This window comes from Podarcis gaigeae, assembly GCF_964106915.1.
Source record: "Podarcis gaigeae genome assembly, chromosome: Z".
Taxonomy (NCBI): domain Eukaryota; kingdom Metazoa; phylum Chordata; class Lepidosauria; order Squamata; family Lacertidae; genus Podarcis; species Podarcis gaigeae.
Window position 1 is genome coordinate 11782174 of NC_139691.1, and position 18962 is coordinate 11801135.

The following is an 18962-nucleotide window of genomic DNA, read 5'->3' on the forward strand; positions in this document are numbered from 1 at the left end:
TGCAATTGTGAGTGCCTGGGACCATGGGTGCCATGCAGCATGCATGGCCCTGGCACCAAAATCTGTGGGTAGCTGCCCACCCCCTTCATGGGGCACCCAGGGCCCCAAGCTGTTGGCACCTATGCTGCCTTAGATCCTGGAAAGCTACCTACAACTCTAGCAGTCAGTATTGGGCAAGATGGACCATTGGCCCCAATGCATGGCAATTTCATATGAAGATGAATTTCAGTATTTTCTGGGAGATATTTATGTGTAGGGACAGAAAGGATTCTTTGACATGTAGCACAAATTTCCCCTGGCATAGGAATCCTTGGTTCTTTAAAGAGAGGCGCAGCAGGCAGAAATCTAACAAGTGCTGTTTCCCCTGGAAGGAGATGGATTTATGCAGTTCTTATTTTCTTATGAGATGGTCCAGTCTGAAGGTCCTGTCAGTCATATTAGCACACGGGGTGGGGGGACAGGGATGACGACCTCAGGCTTGAGCTGCCTTTTGCTTAGATGAATGGAGTATTTTGTGTATGCAGAAACTACTGTATAGAGGTAAAATTTACATCCTTTGCCCTATCCACTTTTGCCATCACTGGCATGATGTGGCCCTTGGGTGGTTGCAAAGAAGCAAGTGTGGCCCTCAGATTGAAAATGTTCATGTACCAGAGGCACTGGAGCTCTGATCATCAGATGCTGAGAGAAGCGGCAAGATTTTCTCGTGTGGTTCCAGAGATTCCGTTTTTTGGGTAGCCACTGTCAAGTATCTGATGCTGGTGCTTGACAGATATTATGTTTGATTCAGGCAAAGCATTATTTTGGATTTAGTTTTTATGGGTAATTTAATTACTCTGATCTTTATCAATATGGTACAAGCTGGAGGGTGTGTGTGTTGAATGCCATAAAAATACACTGATGTTTCCAATACTTGTCTGTGTTTAACAAATTGCACATAGGAAGGGTCTCTCTGTGTGTGTGTGTGTCTCTGTGTGTCTGCATCAAATGCATGGTGATTTGCATGTTGTATATTACTATGCTTTGAAGTTAAGGCTAAAATTGTAAGCTTCCTTTAAACACAATGAGACTTTTGTACTGGAATGCAGGAAGTTGCCTTATACTGAATCAGACAATGGCTTGTCCCCTGGTGTTGTCTACACTGACTGGCAGCAGTTGCCCAGATTTCCAGTCAGTTAATCTTTCTCATCCCAACCTGGAGATAATGGGGACTGAACCTGGGACCTTCTGCAGGCAAAGCATGTGTTCTACCACTGAACTGTGATGCTTCTCCATAATGTGCACAGGATTGGGCATGCCTCTCCATTAATGGAGCATGGAACTTGCAGCAAAATGTTGCCGTATAGAGTTTTTCTTCTCAGGATTCCTGCCACTGTTCTCCATTCTCTTTCTCCCCACTCTACATATTTCCATTTAGCCGCCTATAGTCCTTCAGCATTTTGTGCTCACTGAGCATGCTCAGTCCTCATTGACAGAAGTGGCTGGTGCCTCGTGGGACTGGCAGAGTGTAAGGCAAGGAGACCAGCAGTAGGGGGAGCCAGAGCTAATGACAGGCAGAGCCATCTCCCGACTGGTTGGTAAGAAAGGCCATGGGGATTGGCTGAAGACTGAGGATTGGGCCTAATGTACAAGCCTCCTCCATTGCTAATTGGCCTTTTAAAAGTTATTCCTTCTGTAGGGCTCTTTCCATCCCTGAAGATAACATGTACTTCAGAACACAGGATTCCCACAAGCCTGCTGACATTTCCATCTTTTGGGGAACGGTAGGGATGCGGGTGGCGCTGTAGGTTAAACCACAGAGCCTAGGACTTGCAGATTAGAAGGTCTGCGGTTCGAATCCCCGTGACGGGGTGAGCTCCCGTTGCTCGGTCCCTGCTCCCGCCCACCTAGCAGTTCGAAAGCACATCAAAGTGCAAGTAGATAAATAGGTACTGCCCCAGCGGGAAGGTAAAAGGTGTTTCTGTGCGCTGCTCTGGTTCACCAGAAGCGGCTTAGTCATGCTGGCCACATGACCCGGAAGCTTTACGCCGGCTCCCTCAGCCAATAAAGCGAGATGAGCACCACAACCCCAGAGTCGGCCACGACTGGACCTAATGGTCAGGGGTCCCATTACCTTTAAAACTTGGGTCATCAATGCAAGGGCACTCATAACCTGAACATTGGGAATAGAGGAATTGATGGTGGTAAGGCTATACTCCTATTAGGAAAGGCTCCTTTGGTCTCAGTGGGGCTTTGACCTGTGTAAAAATACAGTAAAATAAAAATAGGAATGGACTGATTTAATGCAGCAACCATGAGTTGAAGATATAATCATATATTTAAAGCCTGCACAGACACCATACATTTAAAGCACACGACTCCACCCTGAAATATCCTGGGAGCTGTAGTTTAAGGGTGCTGGGAATTGTAGTCCTGTGAGGGGTAACTACAGTTCCCAGGGTTCTTTGGGAGGTGTGAGTACTTAAAATGTATTATGTGTAAACCACCTGTCAGGGGTTCAGAAGGAGAGACACAGGAGGGGGAGCAAATGGAGAGTGAGGAGGAGGAGTACGAGGGGGGCGCAGGCAGTGACAGTGGCCAGAGTTATTCCACAAGCCTCTCTAGCGAATCGGAGGACTCACAGAAGGGAGCGCCGGTGGCCAGAGCAAGGGAGATTCCAAGGGAGAAACCTCAAGAGGGAGGGGCCAGCGGGGAGTCCCTGAGCAGCAGCTGGAGATCAGGACCAGCGTCTCCACCAGAGCGCAGTGGGGAGGGGGAGTCCCAGGAGTCGGGACCAGTGTCCTCACCACCAGAGGGAGGAGAGGAGTCAGGTTTGGCAACACCCACATCAGGAAGCGGGGAAACGGTCAGAAGGAAAGTCACCGGCTGGGCGTGCGCGCCAAGTTCAAATGTACAGGAGCGCGGCACAGCGGGGAGCCCGGGAAGGGAGCCAGGTCCTAAAGCCCGCCGGAGGGAGGGGCAAGACTCAGGAGGCTCCGCGTCAGAGGAGTCCAGGAAGGAGGGAACCCCAGAGGGCAGAAGGACCCAACGCAGGAAAGAGCAGCGCAAGAGGTGGAGCCGGGCTAGAATCTTAAACTGGTGTGGGTGGAGCAGTGAGTCAGAGGGGACTTAGCCGGTCTAGCGTTAAGACGTGGGTCTGCGCACCCAGAGCTTGGAAATGGAAACTAAACTTCAATAAAGACTTTTGTATATAATATCCACTGGGCGTTGGTCCTCTGTGAGCTGGGACCTAGCGGCAGTCCTGACACCACCCGTTTCCCCAGAATATATATTTAAAGCCATTATATTTAAATAGAATGAAGAAAGGGAAAATTTTCTTTAAAACAAACAATTTTTGCAAGGGGATTGCAAGTCCTACTCAGAGCAGCAGACCCACAGAAATGAATAATCCTTAGTCATGTTCATGAATGCCAATGGGTCTACTCAGAGCAGGGGTAACACTGAAGACAACAACCCCCCTACCCCACAACAAATGATGATGATGTCATTGTCATCATTATCATTAGTTGCTGTTTATTAAATTTGTGTTTATGTTTGTTGGGAGTAAATAGTTATATGAATCTGACAAAAGTAGGGGAATGCTGGGCAAAGATATTTTTGAAAAGGGGTGGAGAGAAAAAATATTGGGAAATTCCACCGACACCATCTATTAAATCTGAGGGGGGGGGGGAGTGGGAATTTTCTACTGCTTGAAGGGTGAAGAGATTCCTTCCACCTCCAATTGCCCTTTTCCCTGCTTTGCTTAAATATTTGCCCCTTGCTAAGGCCAATTGGTTTATCCACGGAGCTCTGGAGTTCTTCCCCCAAAGTCCTGTCCTAAAAGCACCCCAATAATCCTGATGGAGTCACCTAAATCAAAAGTCATGGTCTCTTGTGATGGGTAGTAGTTAGTTGTTGTTCTGTTAAACTTTCCAAGCATAGCTCTAACTTAAGCTGTGTTTCAAACTTTTCAAGGTGTGCAAAATGAGAGACTTTGGGAACATTATTCTTTCCATGTCCATTTTTTGGAGAATCATTGGGTTGCCTCCATCTAATTTATACACAGAATAGACCTGTTGAAATTTAACATACCTAATGCTGAATTTAGTGCCGATAAATTTCAATGGGTCTACTATGACTAATGTTGGAGCACAACCCTGTATCATTCCTCCATTGCTAAATTTGTTTTCACTGAACACGCCGAATATAATTTAGGCAATCAATTTAAAAACAGAAGGAAGATGCCTTCTACTGAGGCAGTCAGTTGGTCCATCTAGCTCAGCATTGCCTACACGAACTGGCAGCAGCTCTCCAGGGTTTCAGACATGGAGACCCTCTCAGCCCTACTAGGGGATGCCAGGGATTGAACTAGGCATCTTCTGTGTAGAAATCAGATGCTCTACCAGAGGGCCTGCCCACCCCTGAGGCAAGGTGAGGTGACCACCTCAGGTGGCACGATCCAGGGGGGCAGCAGATCTGGCCTCCGAGGAATGTGTCACTTGCTGCTGCTATCATGCGCTCCTTGGACCTGCTGCTTCTACAGCACCCTCTCCGACAATGGGAGGCACTCCTGACATCCTACTACCCTTAGGTAGGAGGTGGCTGCCCTCTAGGCTTTCTTGGGCTGATTTAGAGCAGGCCCATTTGAATCGCACTTCAACCATCAGGTAAGGTAAAAAGGTAAAGAATCCCTGGACGGTTAAGTCCAGTCAAAGGTGACTCTTGGGTTGCGCGCTCATCTCGCTTTCAGGCCGAGGAAGCCGGCGTTTGTCCACAGACAGCTTTCCGGGTCATGTGGTCAGCGTGACTAAACCGCTTCTGGCGCAACGGAACATCATCAGGTAAGGTTGATTTGATTCCCCCTTGTTCCTGACGTTCACTCAACCCTCCTTCCCTGACAGGAGCGGCACCATTTTGTAGTTCGCTTCAGATGCCAAAATGTCAGCCCTGCTCTACCACTGAGCCTCAGCTTTTCCCCCACTTTCTTCAGTGGTTCAGCTTCCCCCTCTCCAGAATGCTTCCACCCTAAGAACCAAATGAACACCCAGAAGAAGAGCTCAGTGTCATTCAGAACCTTGGATATTCCTCCAGGAGCAAACAACTCAAAGACACTTAGGTTGCAGTTTCACATCTGCCCATGGAACAGCAGCAAAATGGAGCCTCTTTGAGGTAGAGCATTGCCTTAGCAAGCTATTTACTTAGCTTCATTGGATGGTCCCAAGTTCCAGTATTATAAGAGAGTATCCAGTTTCTCCATGCCATTGGCGCACGCACACACAAATATCATTGGGAAGTACACCGGAATGGTCCCCCTCCTCATATTCCCTTCTAGTAGTTTCTTAAACACATGCACACAGCTCCTTCCATAGGAGCCAACTCCTAGGGGCAGACGTCTCTTCAGGACCCCCAATAAAATATTAGAGGGGTCGCCCTCCCCAAGCTGATTAGCATTGCCATTCAAATGGTGTGCATGCACCACGTCTTGTGATTGAGTATGCGGGTCAGGGCTTACCTGCTGCCCCCATCATTTTATTTAAGTTGGCATCCCTGCCTCCTCCTGTTAGCTTATACCAGGTCTTGCTATCACCTTGACCAATCTTGATATCTCCTGCCTTTCTCCCACATAACTTGCCAGGTGAAAGAAAACACGCCCTATCCAAATGCCCTTGTACAGCCTCGACCTCCTCACTCTGTTCTCAAATGCCAGGTGCAGGGTGTGTGTGTTGAGTGAGACTGGGGACGGCGCGTTCCTCAGCTCGCTTTTGATGGTGTCTTTCCTTCCACCCACCACCCCTTTCGAATGTTTAATGCTGTGTGTGTTATCCCAGACGCAATTCCTCCCCCACTCCCCGTTCTGAAACGTGAAAATGTATCCCTTCTTTCGCGCGGGATCCATTAGAGGGCTTTAATATCCGTCTTTTTACAGCTGGAAGTTAAAAGCGCCTAAACCAGATTCGTGAACTCTGACATGCTCGCCGCCAGGTCCAACTGGGAAGAGGGAGGGAGAGGGGTGGGTGGGTCGTTGTGGAAAGGGTGCGAGAGAGAGGGGGGCCGCGACGGCTGGCTCCTCCAGAAGGGTGGAGGCATTATAACGTAAAATATAAATATGTATACGTATATTAAAAGATGCAGCTGGGTTGGAGAGTTGCGAAGAAGGAATGCGCGCCCAGCGGCCCAGGGCGCACCGCCGCTCTCCAAAGGCCCATGAACCTCTCCAAAAGCGTAGTAGGGCGCATTTCTTCTTCTTCTTCTTCTTCTTCTTCTTCTTCTTCTTCTTCTTCTTCTTCTTCTTCTTCTTCTTCTTCTTCTTCTTCTTCTTCTTCCGCCCTTTCCAAGAGCAGAGCACATTTTCCTCCCCTCGGGAATTTCTCTATCGCCAAAGAGCAGGAGATCTTCCTACCTGGCACTTTTAGAGGAAATCTTAACTACTACCTCCCTCCCCTTCAGCTAACAAGCCGGCTTTGGAGAACCCTGCTTAAATCCAACCCATTTCCTTCTCTGGGGTTTCTTTATCCCAACCCCCAACCCCCGCCCACCTTTGCTTCGTCCGACTTTGGTTGCCAGAGCAGTTTGCCAAAAGAGTCACCTTTCGGCACTACTTAAGGGCGACTCCCTGGCTTAAGTTGGGCTGCCTTTACATATTTCCTGGGCCTCGCTGGCTGGATTCTGCCCTCCCCTTTCTTTTTACTTACTGCTTCGGTTTGTCAAAACCAACGAGGATTTCCTCTTTTCGTACCTCGAGATCCCTGTCATTAGCACTCGGAATTAACTCCTTTTCTTATATCCGGTTGCAGCGGAATAAAGTAACATTGATCCTGAGCCTTTTCACGGAGAGGCCTGCAAGAAACTCTGGTTTAGCTGATAGCGTCCCACTTTGCCCTAGTGAGGACGCAATCCAGGAAAGGGAACGTGGCGGGGAATGCGTTTTGCCCCTTTCCTACTTCTGAGAGAGAATTATCCTTCCTTGCTTCGGTTTGGTTTGCTCCAATTTTATTAAGAGATTGTTTTCTGCAGGGCGCCCCTTTCCATTCAGAGAAAAGGGCTGATCTACAGACACACTCCTGCGGGCGCTCCTGAAGCTGAACTCACACCCCAGACCGTGTGAGCTCTGCTGCGGGGCAAAACCCACTCTGACCCATCTCCATTTTCCCAACCAAGCTCCCCAGGGGAGCACGGCGGAATTCGGTTTCAATTCGAGTCCTCCCACAATAGTTGTGAACAAATCAGATCCCCTTCAATCTTAATCCGAAAGTAAATGGGCCTGGGAGCCCAGCCAGGGCTTTACGGTACTTTATTCTAATCGGCCCCGATCTCCGATGCCCTAGTTGCGGAAAGGAGCTGTTTGTGCGGATGAAGCGAATCCAGCCCGTTACTTTATTCCACGTAAGGATCACATTTGGAACAGTTACAGGGCTGCAAAAGTGACGCGTTAAACGGGGTCGTCGTCGGCGTTGCTGCTGCTCTAATATAGCAAATGTTAGAGAAGACCCTTTGAAATAGATGGACATGACTAACTTGGGTGTGTTAATTTCAATGGGTCTGCTCGATGTAGAATTTAGTTGGATACAACCACTACCACCAACAAATTTATGCAGTATGCAGCTCAGTGCCAAAATAAGATTCTAACCATAAAAACACTCCACCCAGGAAGATGGTGTGGTGATGGTATCTCGCGTCTGTTTTAAGGTAATCTTTCGCAGCGTTTAGTTTTGCCTCCAGGGGACTCGCGAACCGAATGCTTTTTGGGGTGGACGGTGGTCCTAATTTCCCGCTTCTAGCATCGAACGAAGTAAGCTGTTCTTGCCAGACTCGTTGCCAGGAATGTTGCGATAACGGGTGCGGGGAGAGGCTAGTCTATGGGATAGCAACAGGGAACCATTGCAGAACATCATAAATATGTGCAGGCAGCCTGGTATCCTTGCTAATCTGATTGGTTCCTGGAGAGCATTAGCCGCTTGCTTTGATGGTTTTCCGATAAGTAAGAGGACTGGATTTATATTTTCCTTTTATGTAAGATGAACATTCGCCAATGAGTGAATGAGAACGCCCATCCGGGGGCTACACTCTTGCCTATGGGATCTCTTTGCGGTTCGGAATCAATGGAAGCCGGGGATTTCGCCCCGGATTCTACAGTAACAGGGGAGTTGTGGCTCTGCGGATGTTGCTGGACTCCAACCGCACATCCTTCCCGGCTATTAGCCACGGTGGCCGGGGCTCTGTTGGGCGTTCAAGTCCTACAGCATTGCGGTGGAGGCGGGGTGTCACCGCATCTCAGTCCTAGGTTTGAAATTGCAACCTTGGCTAGGAGGTCAATCCCACTAAACTAACCCCAGGCAACGGGGAATGGGTCCTGCCTCAGGGTAGAGCTTTGCGCCCAGAAGGTCCCAGGTTCAAACCCCAGCATCTCCAGGAAGGACCGGAAGAAGCACCTGGTCTGAAACCCTGCCGCGCTTCCGGTCAGTGTAGACAATACTGAGCTGGATGGAGCAAAGCTCTGAGTCGGTACAGGGCAGCTTTCTATGAAACACAATTATGCTTACTTTCAGGGGATTGCATATTTTTTAAAGGGCCCTAAGACTTCTGGATGCTTTTCCTGGAAACATGTGCCAGCGACACCCTTTTCTCCGTTGGAAAAGTCTAATTGCCCGTGAGTTCCGATCAATGGACTTTTGGTACTTCCACGATGTCTGTTAGGAGAAGGGGGATAGTGAGGGAACCTTCCCTTAATTAGCCTTTCCTGGCTCTCCTCCCCCTCCCCTCCCCCTCCCCTCCCCCTCCCCCTTCTTTTGCCTTTTTCAAAAATGTGGTTTCCTGGCGTTCAAAGGGCCCATTCTGGGGCTTTTTAATTCCCCGCCGGCCTTCGGCAGCTTTTGCGCAGCGGCGAGCGGGTAATTTATAGCGGAGCCTTCAGAGCCAGCGCGGTCGAGCGGGAAGCTCGCTCCTACACGCCTTGGCCGAGGCATAAATCACAGGAAAGGCGCACACTCCTTCCTCCACCCGCCCCCACTCTGCGGTCACTCAATGAGAACGGGGCGAGGTGGACACCAACCTGCTTCCCGGAGCAGGTGCCTACTCTTTGAGGCTCTGCGACTTGGAACAGGTTAAAAATATAACATGCTATTTAGGAGTTCCCGGAAAGGAAAAGGGATCTCTCCGCAGCGACTGGGGATCCCGTGGCCTCGATTCCTAGCCTCCTGGCGATGCAGTAGGGTTACTTCTGGTGCTGGCTGGCCATCTATCTATCTCTATCTCTATCTATCTATCTATCTATCTATCTATCTATCTATCTATCTATCTATCTATCTATCTATCTATCTCTATCTATCTATCTATCTATCTATCTATCTATCTATCTATCTATCTATCTATCATCTATCTATCTATATCTATCATCTATCTATCTATCTATCTATCTATCTATCTATCTATCTATCTATCTATCTATCTATCTATCTATCATCATCTATCTATCATCTATCTATCTATATCTATCTATCATCTATCTTTCTATCTTTCTATCTATCTATCTATCTATCTATTATCTATCTATCATCTATATATCTCTATCTCTATCTATCATCTATCTATCTATCATCTATCTATCTATCTATCTATCTATCTATCTATCTATCATCTATCAATCAATCTATCTAATCTATCTATATCTATCTATCATCTATCTCTATCCCATTTCCCCCCCCCCTCCAATGAACGCGAAGGCGGCATTTGCGGTTCTCCTCATTTAATCCCCACAACAACCCTGTGAGTTAGGGACTGAGAGGCAGTGGGGCAAGGGTGCGCAATTTCATGTGCAGTGTGGTGCAATGGGTAGAGTGTTGGACTAGGACCTAAGATACTAGGGTTCACATCCCCACTCGACCATGAAGCTCGCTAGGTGATCTTGGAAACAGCCACTGCCTCTCAGCCTAACCTACCTCACAGGGTTATTGTGGTGATTGATCATCGTAATCATTTTGACCTCCCAGGGTCCAAATCCGGCAGTATAATCTCTACACCACAACTGGCTTTCCTTTCCTTTCCTTTCGGCAGCCGTTTTGGGTTTGTAACTACCTGGAGTCAATGACCGACCTACTTTTTGGGGGCCCTGAATCTTGAACTGTTATGGGGGCCTCTTTGCAACCAGCAAGAGGTCTGGGTAACTACTATTATCTTCTTCAATGCGGTTGTTTGCAACAACCTTTACAACATCTGTGCTATTGACTCTCAAACTTTGGGTTTGTTAAAATATATACAAAAAACCCCAAGCAATTTCACTCAAATCCATGCAACTCAAATTAGGTCTACTAGACCCATTTTTAAAAAGCGATTTGGAATTGTGGTTGCTTCTGGGGCTCCTGCGAGATAAGGGGCCCTGAAGCTGAAGCTTCATTAGATTCAGAATAGACCCGCCCCTGCCTGGAGCAGTGATCTCAGTGCAACCTGCAATCATTGGTATAGCCGGGATTTTTGTTAGAGGGATTTGTATTTATTTTTATTGATTTAGGGGGGGGCAGTTGCCTCTCCTACCCCCACCCCCATGCGCGCAGTGTCGTTAGATCTGTACCGGGGTTTACAAAAGATCAGGCCAAAGTCTCCTGTGGTGGTCACAGTGGCCAACCCAACGCCTCCAAGGGAATCCCAGAAGCAAGTCCTGAGCGCAGCGGCGCTCTCCTCCCCTGCGACTCCTAGCCAGATTCCTAACCTTCGCTCCGAGAGTGCAGGTGGTACATTGCCTTATCCTCAATGAATCCCCGAATTCCTACACTTGTTCAGAAGTAAGTCCGGCAGAGTTCGATGGGTGCTATCCTATCCTAGGCACCCTCTTTCCTGGGAGGATGTTTCACTTAACACAGTGGGGGTTGCTCCAGATTAAAATTGGCTTGGGTCTGTGCGGCTGGCTTCGTTTATTTATTTTAGCTTAGAGTCCCCGTTCGAAATTTACCAAAGTCCACCTCCTTCAAACGTTGGTTTTCTCCACCAACATCTATGGCAGTTTACGGCAGAATATAAGGAAGCAGATGGGAGGTTGTATCCTAGTTTTGGAGAGTCATCTACTTTCAGATGATATTTCAGATAAAGTATTTTCAGCCCGGTGGGAGAGAGTCTGTTTTGGATGCAGACAGTAGCATAGGAAGGCAGGGGCACCGCAGGGCGACTGGGAGACACAGTCCCTCCGGGTGCTTGGGTAGGGCGATGTCCCACAAAAAGCTCAGCAGCTCTGGGTGATCGCCCGCGGGGGTTGCTATGCACACAGAAGGTCTCGGGTTGGACCCCGGGCATCTCCAGGTAGGGCTGGGAGATAGACGTCCTGTCTGAATTGCTAGAGAGGCGCTGCCAATGGGATAAAGCAGCTTCTTGTTCGTCCACTCTCTGTCTCAAGGTGCTCCACACAGTTTAGCCAACAAACCTAAGTAGTTATGAAATCCACTGGTTGAAAACACACACAAACGTCAGTGGCACTGGTACCAGGATTGCGCAGAGTTTAAGCACGTGTTTGCAGCTGCAAGCCCATATAGTTTTCCTAGCAAAGAAGGCAGTCACTGAATTTACTCCCAAGCAAACGCGCATGGAATCAAACTGCGGATTTATTCCCACGGATAAGAAGAGGCTACAAAAACGCTTAGATTGGAATCGCGACCTGAACTTGTGTGTGTGTGCGCGCGCGTGTAAAAAAAGTCTAGGCGCGCACTATCGGCAGCTTTCCGCGGGAGTAAGGTGCATAAGCGACCTGTTGACTGTCAGGACCTAAACGGTCATCTCTGCCTGCGCCCCATTGCACTACGCAGCGGAAAACCGCTTCATTGCGATTAATATAATCTATCAAGTAAACACGGTTTAGAAAGCTCGAACTCATTATCTCCCTTTGGGGTCAGGATCCAAATGTCCAAAGATGATTTTTGGAAAGTGGGACTTCGGTAATGCAAAAGTTATATAGGAGGAATTGATATCGCGACTGCAGATATGACAGTGGTTTCCTCAGGCATGTGTGTTTTACATTTATTTCAGCATGAAAGTCAAACATGAGTGTGAAAACTTCCCTCGGAAATGCATGGGGTTTAGACGTTTGTTTGCCAGTGGTGCCAAGTTGAATAAAATTTTGGGGGAGCCCAGGTGAGCCCCGTGGACATAATCGATCACAAGACGGGGCTCGCACACACTATTTGAATAATAATGCCCATCAACCTTGGGGGGGGGGAGGTAGCACTCTCAAATATTTTAATGGGGAGGCGGCAAAGTGACTTTGGCCCCTAGGAATTAACTCCTAAGATTGGATCAATGCATAATAATGGGTTGTATCCGACTAACTTAGAGTAGACCCACTGAAATAAAGGAACTTGATTCTATAACCTAGTCGAATTAATAATAATAATAATAATAATAATAATAATAATAATAATAATAATAATAATACAGCCCTGTTCCTGTGACTGTACTATATTTTAACAGTTTTAAATTGTTGTATCCTCCCCAGGGGATCTGTTGGTAAAGGGCAGGTCATAAATTTTATCATAATCATAATCATAATTCAACAATAGTTCTCATTTAATTATATTGATGTCGGTTTTAACTTTTAAAAAAATCCGTAAAAACACACGGATTCATCATTCATGGATTTTAATCCTACCTGGGCATAAACCAGAAGCAGGTTTAATGGACTGAAGTTGAATTTATTTTTCAGTGCTGGGAAGTGGGATCCAGATCATTCCCACTCTCTATTCCGCCCCTTCCCAACACATTCCATGCCCATTGTTTCCGCTGAGACTTCCAACACCTGCTGGAATCTCTCCTGATAAAATCAATGGCGCTTTTGTTTGTTGGTTTGTTTTAAACAACATCTTATGAACGGATTGTCCGACCTCCCCTTGTTAGGGATGCCATTCTGAGAACCTGCACGCGACCGCCGCCCCCCCAGCCCAAAATAAATTAGTGATTTGAAATCTGTGGGGTATTTTATTTATTTCAGCCGCGTTGATCAGCCGCCCAGACACTGCGTTATCCAAGCTGCTTACAAAGCATATCTCAGGAAAATGCAGCAATAAATCCAGAATGAAAATAAATAAATCAGTAAACACATTCTCACAAGTACATTGCGGGGGGGGGAGGCGTTTTCCTGGATTCTACAGGAAGGGGTGGGGACACACACACACAATCCCATTTTATTTTTTTATTCGATTTCAGTAAATCCAGCGATGGGGATATCAAGGGGTAGCCCACAGACCTTTCCCTCCCCCCCCCACCACAAATAAGAGCCGTTTCCAGATTTCTGATGAGACTGGAGTGTGGGGGGGGGGGAGAGACCTTTAGGGGTCCCGTTTCATAAGGTACAACTGCAATCGCCATTTCCTTCCCCGTTCCTTTGATCCCACCAATGTGCTAAAATTCCATTCGCTCTGTTTAAAACGCGGGGTGGGGGGGGGGGGCGAGGCGAATCCCAGTCAGGCAGTTCGGGTGAAATCCAACGGGAGTCCAGCACGGCAAACGTGGCTGTTTTGTGCCGGATGACTCGCCTGAGGATTTTTAATTTATTTAATTTATTTAGGTGGAGGGTATTTAAAAATAATAAAAACAGGTTTGCGTTTGATCGTGTAACGTCCACATCATATGCGTACACACGTACACACACACACAAGCAAACAAACTCTTGCCTCGCGTACTCGAATAAGCTCTACCGAAGGAATTTGAAAACAGTTTGTCTCCTAAGTGCCACGACGATTAGTAATAATGAGCAATCATAGCTCCTATAAATAATACTGCGTTGTATGTAAATTCCGAGCAGAGTAAGCCCACTGAAATAAATGGACCCTAAGTAGGCCTTCTCTGCTGATTTCAGCGGGTCTATTCTGAGTGGAACCAATACTGGGCGGTAGCCCCAAAATAGCGAAAGGGTGAATGAGATAATAAATTTCGAAACAAAATAAAATCGACACCCTCCCCATTTTTAAAAAGACTTCTTTTCTCTTTGTCATTCAGATGGAGAAAAAACCCCAAATATCCCAAAGAAGGCTTTCACTAAGCTTAATTCAAACGTCTTCTTCTAGAAATGAGACGAAGGATTAAGGATAGATACAACAGACGGAAGGAAACGCGACCAGCATTGTGGAAACAACTCGGCGAAGATATACTCCGGTACGATATTTTAATTATCGTCCCTAATATGAGATTATTATACATATTGCATTGATAGCCTGAGCGTTACCGATACATAGCATCTCTTCTTCCTTTAATCACTTTGAGCAATATATTTTGCGGTAGCTAAATTGTCTCAAATACGCAGGAACTTTCGCTCTTCCTTCGTTCTTGCTTCCTGACCTAGACAAAACTAAAGACGTGTAAAGGCAGGCTTTTAACACCCACACCACCACCACTTAAAGTAATATAATAAATGACGGTGGCAATATTAACGCTATCCCGAGTCCCTGGAAGACCCACACTGCTTCTTCCCTACTTAGATTTAGGTAGGGGGCCGTTAAATCTTTTCTGTTTAATGTGGTGTTTTTTTGGTGGTTTTTTTTTTTTGTATGTTCCTAGTTGTTTTGGCTGCTGTGAAATTTACTGTTTTTTGCTGTTTGGTTAATATTTATTTGTGCTTTAATTGAACACTGCTCTGATTCCCTTAGAGAGCAGGAACGGAATTTAAATGATGTTAAACAAATTAAAGATATTAATAGTTACATTGCAGCATAATTAATATGAATTAAAGAAGGCAATATTTATTACTGCAGTTAATGCTATATCATATGTGATATTGTATATATTATACTATCCATACAAATTAAATAAATTAATATTTCTTAGTATCATTATCAATGTGTTCATGAATTCTTAGTAATACTATTATTAACATTGTTAATATTATTAACTATTATTAGTTAATAGTTAACCATGTTACTATTGTTGTCGTTGTTTATTTTTAATAACAGCATTTCCCCTCTAAGAATTCTAGCAGGCGTCTCAAACCTCTTTCGTTGGTCACCACAAGATTTAAACATTTGGCGAGATTAGGTCGATCGTTCTGTACATCAGCGTTTCTGTCAATTTGCAAGTATTTGAAGGAAATGAGGAGAGGGAGAAGTCAAAGTGAAAATAAAATAAAATAAACCCAGGATTCTCGAGTCTAGTTGCCCAATTCATAAATAATAAAAAAAGAATAGCATGAAAGTTATTGAGGGTTTTCTAAGTTGGTGCAAGGTTGACGATGGGCGCCCCCCTCCAGTTCCTTTTTTCGGTTATTCTAAAGGACAATTATTCTAACTATGCACTTATTTTGAAGAACAATAACATTAAACAACCACGATGGATGCCATCGAGGCTAGGCTATCCAAGGTCATTTGACATTCTGCGACTGTATCTATCCTTATACAGGTATCAGATCCCTTTTCGTAAAAGCCATTCATCATCATATTATTAATAACCATTATCGCGACTGGCAATCAGCCTCGTCTAGAACGATCGGCCGTTGCGCGCTACTTGCGGATTCCTATCTACTCTTCCGCCCTTTGAAGTTTCTACCTCGTGGGGAATTCTTTTTAAAAAATGAAAATAAAAAAATTGTCCGCTCGGAGGCTTCGGATCACTCAAAGAAGCGCTGACGTCGCTCTTCCAAATTGGTGTGAAATCGGATTTCAGCTTCTCCCTTCTCTGATTTTTCTTCTCCCCTCGACAGAGCTGGCGCCCCACCCTGCCCGATCCCAGGCTTTGGCGAGGCGTCTCTGTGGCCGGGCCCGAGGGACCAGGCGCCCCGATGGCGAGGAGAAGAAGAAGCAAGGCCGAGAATCGGTCCCCAAGGGTCGCCCAGAGGACTCTCTCTCCACTCCCTTCCATTACTTTGCACCGCGCGCCAAGCCCTCCGGATCCCCGAAAAGGCCAGGCGACGCTGCCTCTCCCTGACGGGCTGTCACCTTCACCTCCAAGAAAGTGGGAATCTCCGACGACGCGTGTGTCTATGGATTGTTCAGGCGCCCCCTGGAACGGGTGGGACCGGGAGCGCAACCGCATTGAAGTAAAAATTGAGTTTGTTTGTTTTTTTCCTTTCTCTCGCGCTATCTAGGCGAGGGAAGTCTTGGTGTCAGGGCTACTGGAATATCCTGGTTTGAGGAAGGAAAAGCGCGACTGATCTTTCACGGTGGAACCCCTTCTCCTCACAAAGTACACACACAGTCCGGCACGTTTGGGTCCAGAAATACTTCTCATTTATTGGCTGTTGTTTTAAGACGGGATTACTGGGACATCATTTTACCCCTCTTTCCTCTAACCCCATGTCACATCCACATGTAAAGCAGTCTTAGAACACTTTAATTGTAGGTCTGTGAGAGCAACACTCTTAACAGGCTACGGTCCTCAGGATTCTTTGGGGGAAGCCATTATTGTTTAAGGTGCGCAAAACATATGATGTGCGTGTGACCTTAGTCTGTTCCCTACATTTCCCATTCGATATCTCCGGCCCCCCTCCCCGTTGATGTCGGCATCTGTGGAACTCTCTGCCTCAGTAACATCTGCTGCCCTACAATCCTAACCCCTATTTTGCCTTCTACTGAAGATCAGAGTGGAAAGCGTAGATTTCTGCCCCCACCCCACCCCGCTGCCCCCAGAGCCCACAAGACATGAAAATGTTGACATCTGTTTATTCCCACCTTTTGTCAGGGGCATACGGAGGGGGGCAGGGGGCGGTCCGCCCTGGGTGCCACCCTGATGGGGGTGACAAGATGACATTCTGCCTCCCCCCCAGATGTAGAGCTGCCGAGGGTACGTGCACAGTGTGCGTATGGGCTGCTGCGCATGCGCTGTTTGTACGGGCGCCGCACATGCACACTCTGTTCAGTCGCCACACATGCGCAGTTTGAGATCGCACTGGCCTATCTATTCTGAATGTATTCTGAATGTTCTTAAGTGATGCCAATAAAGGTTACTTGACTTAACTTGACATGCACAGTCTGTATGGGCACCGCACAGGTGCTGCCAGGTGGTTAGCCCTGCCCCTCGGCGCCCTGCCTTTTGGTATACTTCTTAATAGGACAGGTAATGGATAATATTCTACTCTACCAGGGATTGTCGCCAGATAGTGTTGGATCACAGTCTCATTGTCTCTGATATCATGGGTGTAGTAGACAGTAGTGTTGGGGGGGGGGCGGACGACTTGGTTAGGGTGGGGTAGGACTTTTGCTGGGGGGACAGAAACGATGTAATTGGTCAGTTAAGTATTTCTATTGTTTTACAAGGAGGGCAACTGCCCCTTGCCTCCCCCCCCCCCCCGGCTATGCCCTTGCCTCAGTGCTTTTTTCCCTAAAAAAATATTTAGGGGTTCTCTCATTTTCCTAGTCATATTCAAATACTGCCCCTTAATGAGGCCAAACTTAGATTCACAAAATGTTTAGGGGTATGCGTCCCCTTGCACCCCCCCAGAAAAAGCACTGCCCTGCCTGATATTGTTATCACTATTATTATCTGGCCCTTCACCCTAAGTTCCAAAGGGAAGGTTACAACAATTAGAGCACCATGTTCAAAACAGTTTTAAACAGCGTGCAACCACAGAAATGAGGCGGGTCCTTAAAATATGCAACTCTTTTGTCAAAAGCCAGGATAAAAGAGTGCACCTTTAACTGTGCTGGCAAAGGCTGGTGGAAGTTATATTACTCCAGCTACAGCAAGCTCCCTGTTGCGAAGGGTTGCCAACCTTTCTTTTCCTCACAAAGCAACAATTCCTATAGTTCTCTGTGAAGAAGGACTGACAGTTAAACAGAAGAATCATAGCTCTATGAGGGGAATAAAAGGTAAAGGTAAAGGGACCCCTGACCATTAGGTCCAGTCGTGGCCGACTCTGGGGTTGTGGCACTCATCTCGCTTTATTGGCCGAGGGAGCCGGCGTACAGCTTCTGGGTCATGTGGCCAGCATGACTAAGCCACTTCTGGCAAACCAGAGCAGTGCACAGAAACGCCGTTTACCTTCCCGCCGGAGAGGTACCTATTTATCTACTTGCACTTTGACGTGCTTTCGAACTGCTAGGTGGGTAGGAGCAGGGACCGAGCAACGGGAGCTCACCCCATCATGGGGATTCGAACCGCCGACCTTCTGATCAGCAAGTCCTAGACTCTGTGGTTTAACCCACAGCGAATAGGGCCCTACTCTCAGCACCCTGAACATTTTGCAGCTCCCAGGATGCATTGACTGTTGAAACTGACATGATACTGCTTTAAATGTGCAGTGCAGATGGGAATGTTTCTCTGCTTGGTTCACATCCACACCATACATTCATGTGTGTAGCCTGGGGGGGAGGTGGCAGGGAGAGGCAGCTGCTTCCCCTAAATCATTAAAAAATAATAAAGATACATAGCTAAGAGGTTCCCCCCCCAAAAAAAAGGCCTTGCCCCCCTAACAAAAATCCTGGCTACGCCCATGCATACATTTAAAGGGCTCATTCGCCACTTTAACTGTCACAAAGTACCCTGGGAATTGTAGCTTGTTCATGGTGAAGGAAATTATAGCTTTGTGAGGTCAGCACCCTGGGAAGCCACGACTCACAGAGTGGTGCAAGAGTCCTTGAAATGTATTGCACAGGTACATAGCACGTTTTCTCTCCCCTCTAACAGCTGCTTGGCATTTTGTGTCAGTTGAGCCCATGCAGTTCCCATGGGGTTATTTAAATCTCTCCCTCTTTAGGAGCATGCAAAATCTTTGTTCTGTAAAACTTGGACTTCCTCCAAACCTCCTGTTATTCCAGGGGCCTGGCACCGTTTGCCAGGGGAGGTGCATGTGCATGCACCCCAAGTGGGGGCAGAGTGTGCTCGTCCAGCCCTTGCCCCAGGTGTCACCGGTGGGTGCTTGAGCACTGGGTGGGGCACACAGGGCGAATGATGGGGATCTCTGCGGTGTGTGCGCGTGCCTGGTTGACACCCCTTCCCCAATTGTGTGGCCAGGGCAGTGGCCCCCCGCCCCCCCCCCAATGCTACACCACTGTGTTATTCCCCTCTTCTGCATGAGTGGAGCT

General features: G+C 47.3%; 1 protein-coding gene and 1 long non-coding RNA gene across 10 annotated transcripts in view; both read left to right on the plus strand.

Moving 5' to 3' along the window:
* LOC310836266 overlaps positions 1 to 18962 on the plus strand; it is a 221257-nt gene that overhangs the window by 135961 nt on the left and 66334 nt on the right. The window lies entirely within an intron of this gene.
* The window catches only part of LOC310836258 (uncharacterized protein), a 38568-nt gene that overhangs the window by 18500 nt on the left and 1106 nt on the right, over positions 1 to 18962 (plus strand). For 4 of the 9 annotated variants that reach the window (XR_014559965.1, XR_014559966.1, XR_014559969.1 and 1 more), the window contains exons 2-3: positions 13951 to 14106; positions 15644 to 15979. Coding sequence is in view for 1 of the 9 variants with exons in the window: in XM_083721258.1 (XP_083577384.1) it covers positions 14019 to 14106; positions 15644 to 15979 (424 nt within the window). In the remaining 8 variants the exon portion in view is untranslated. The other 5 variants (XR_014559971.1, XR_014559972.1, XR_014559968.1 and 2 more) reach the window with 5 other exon arrangements.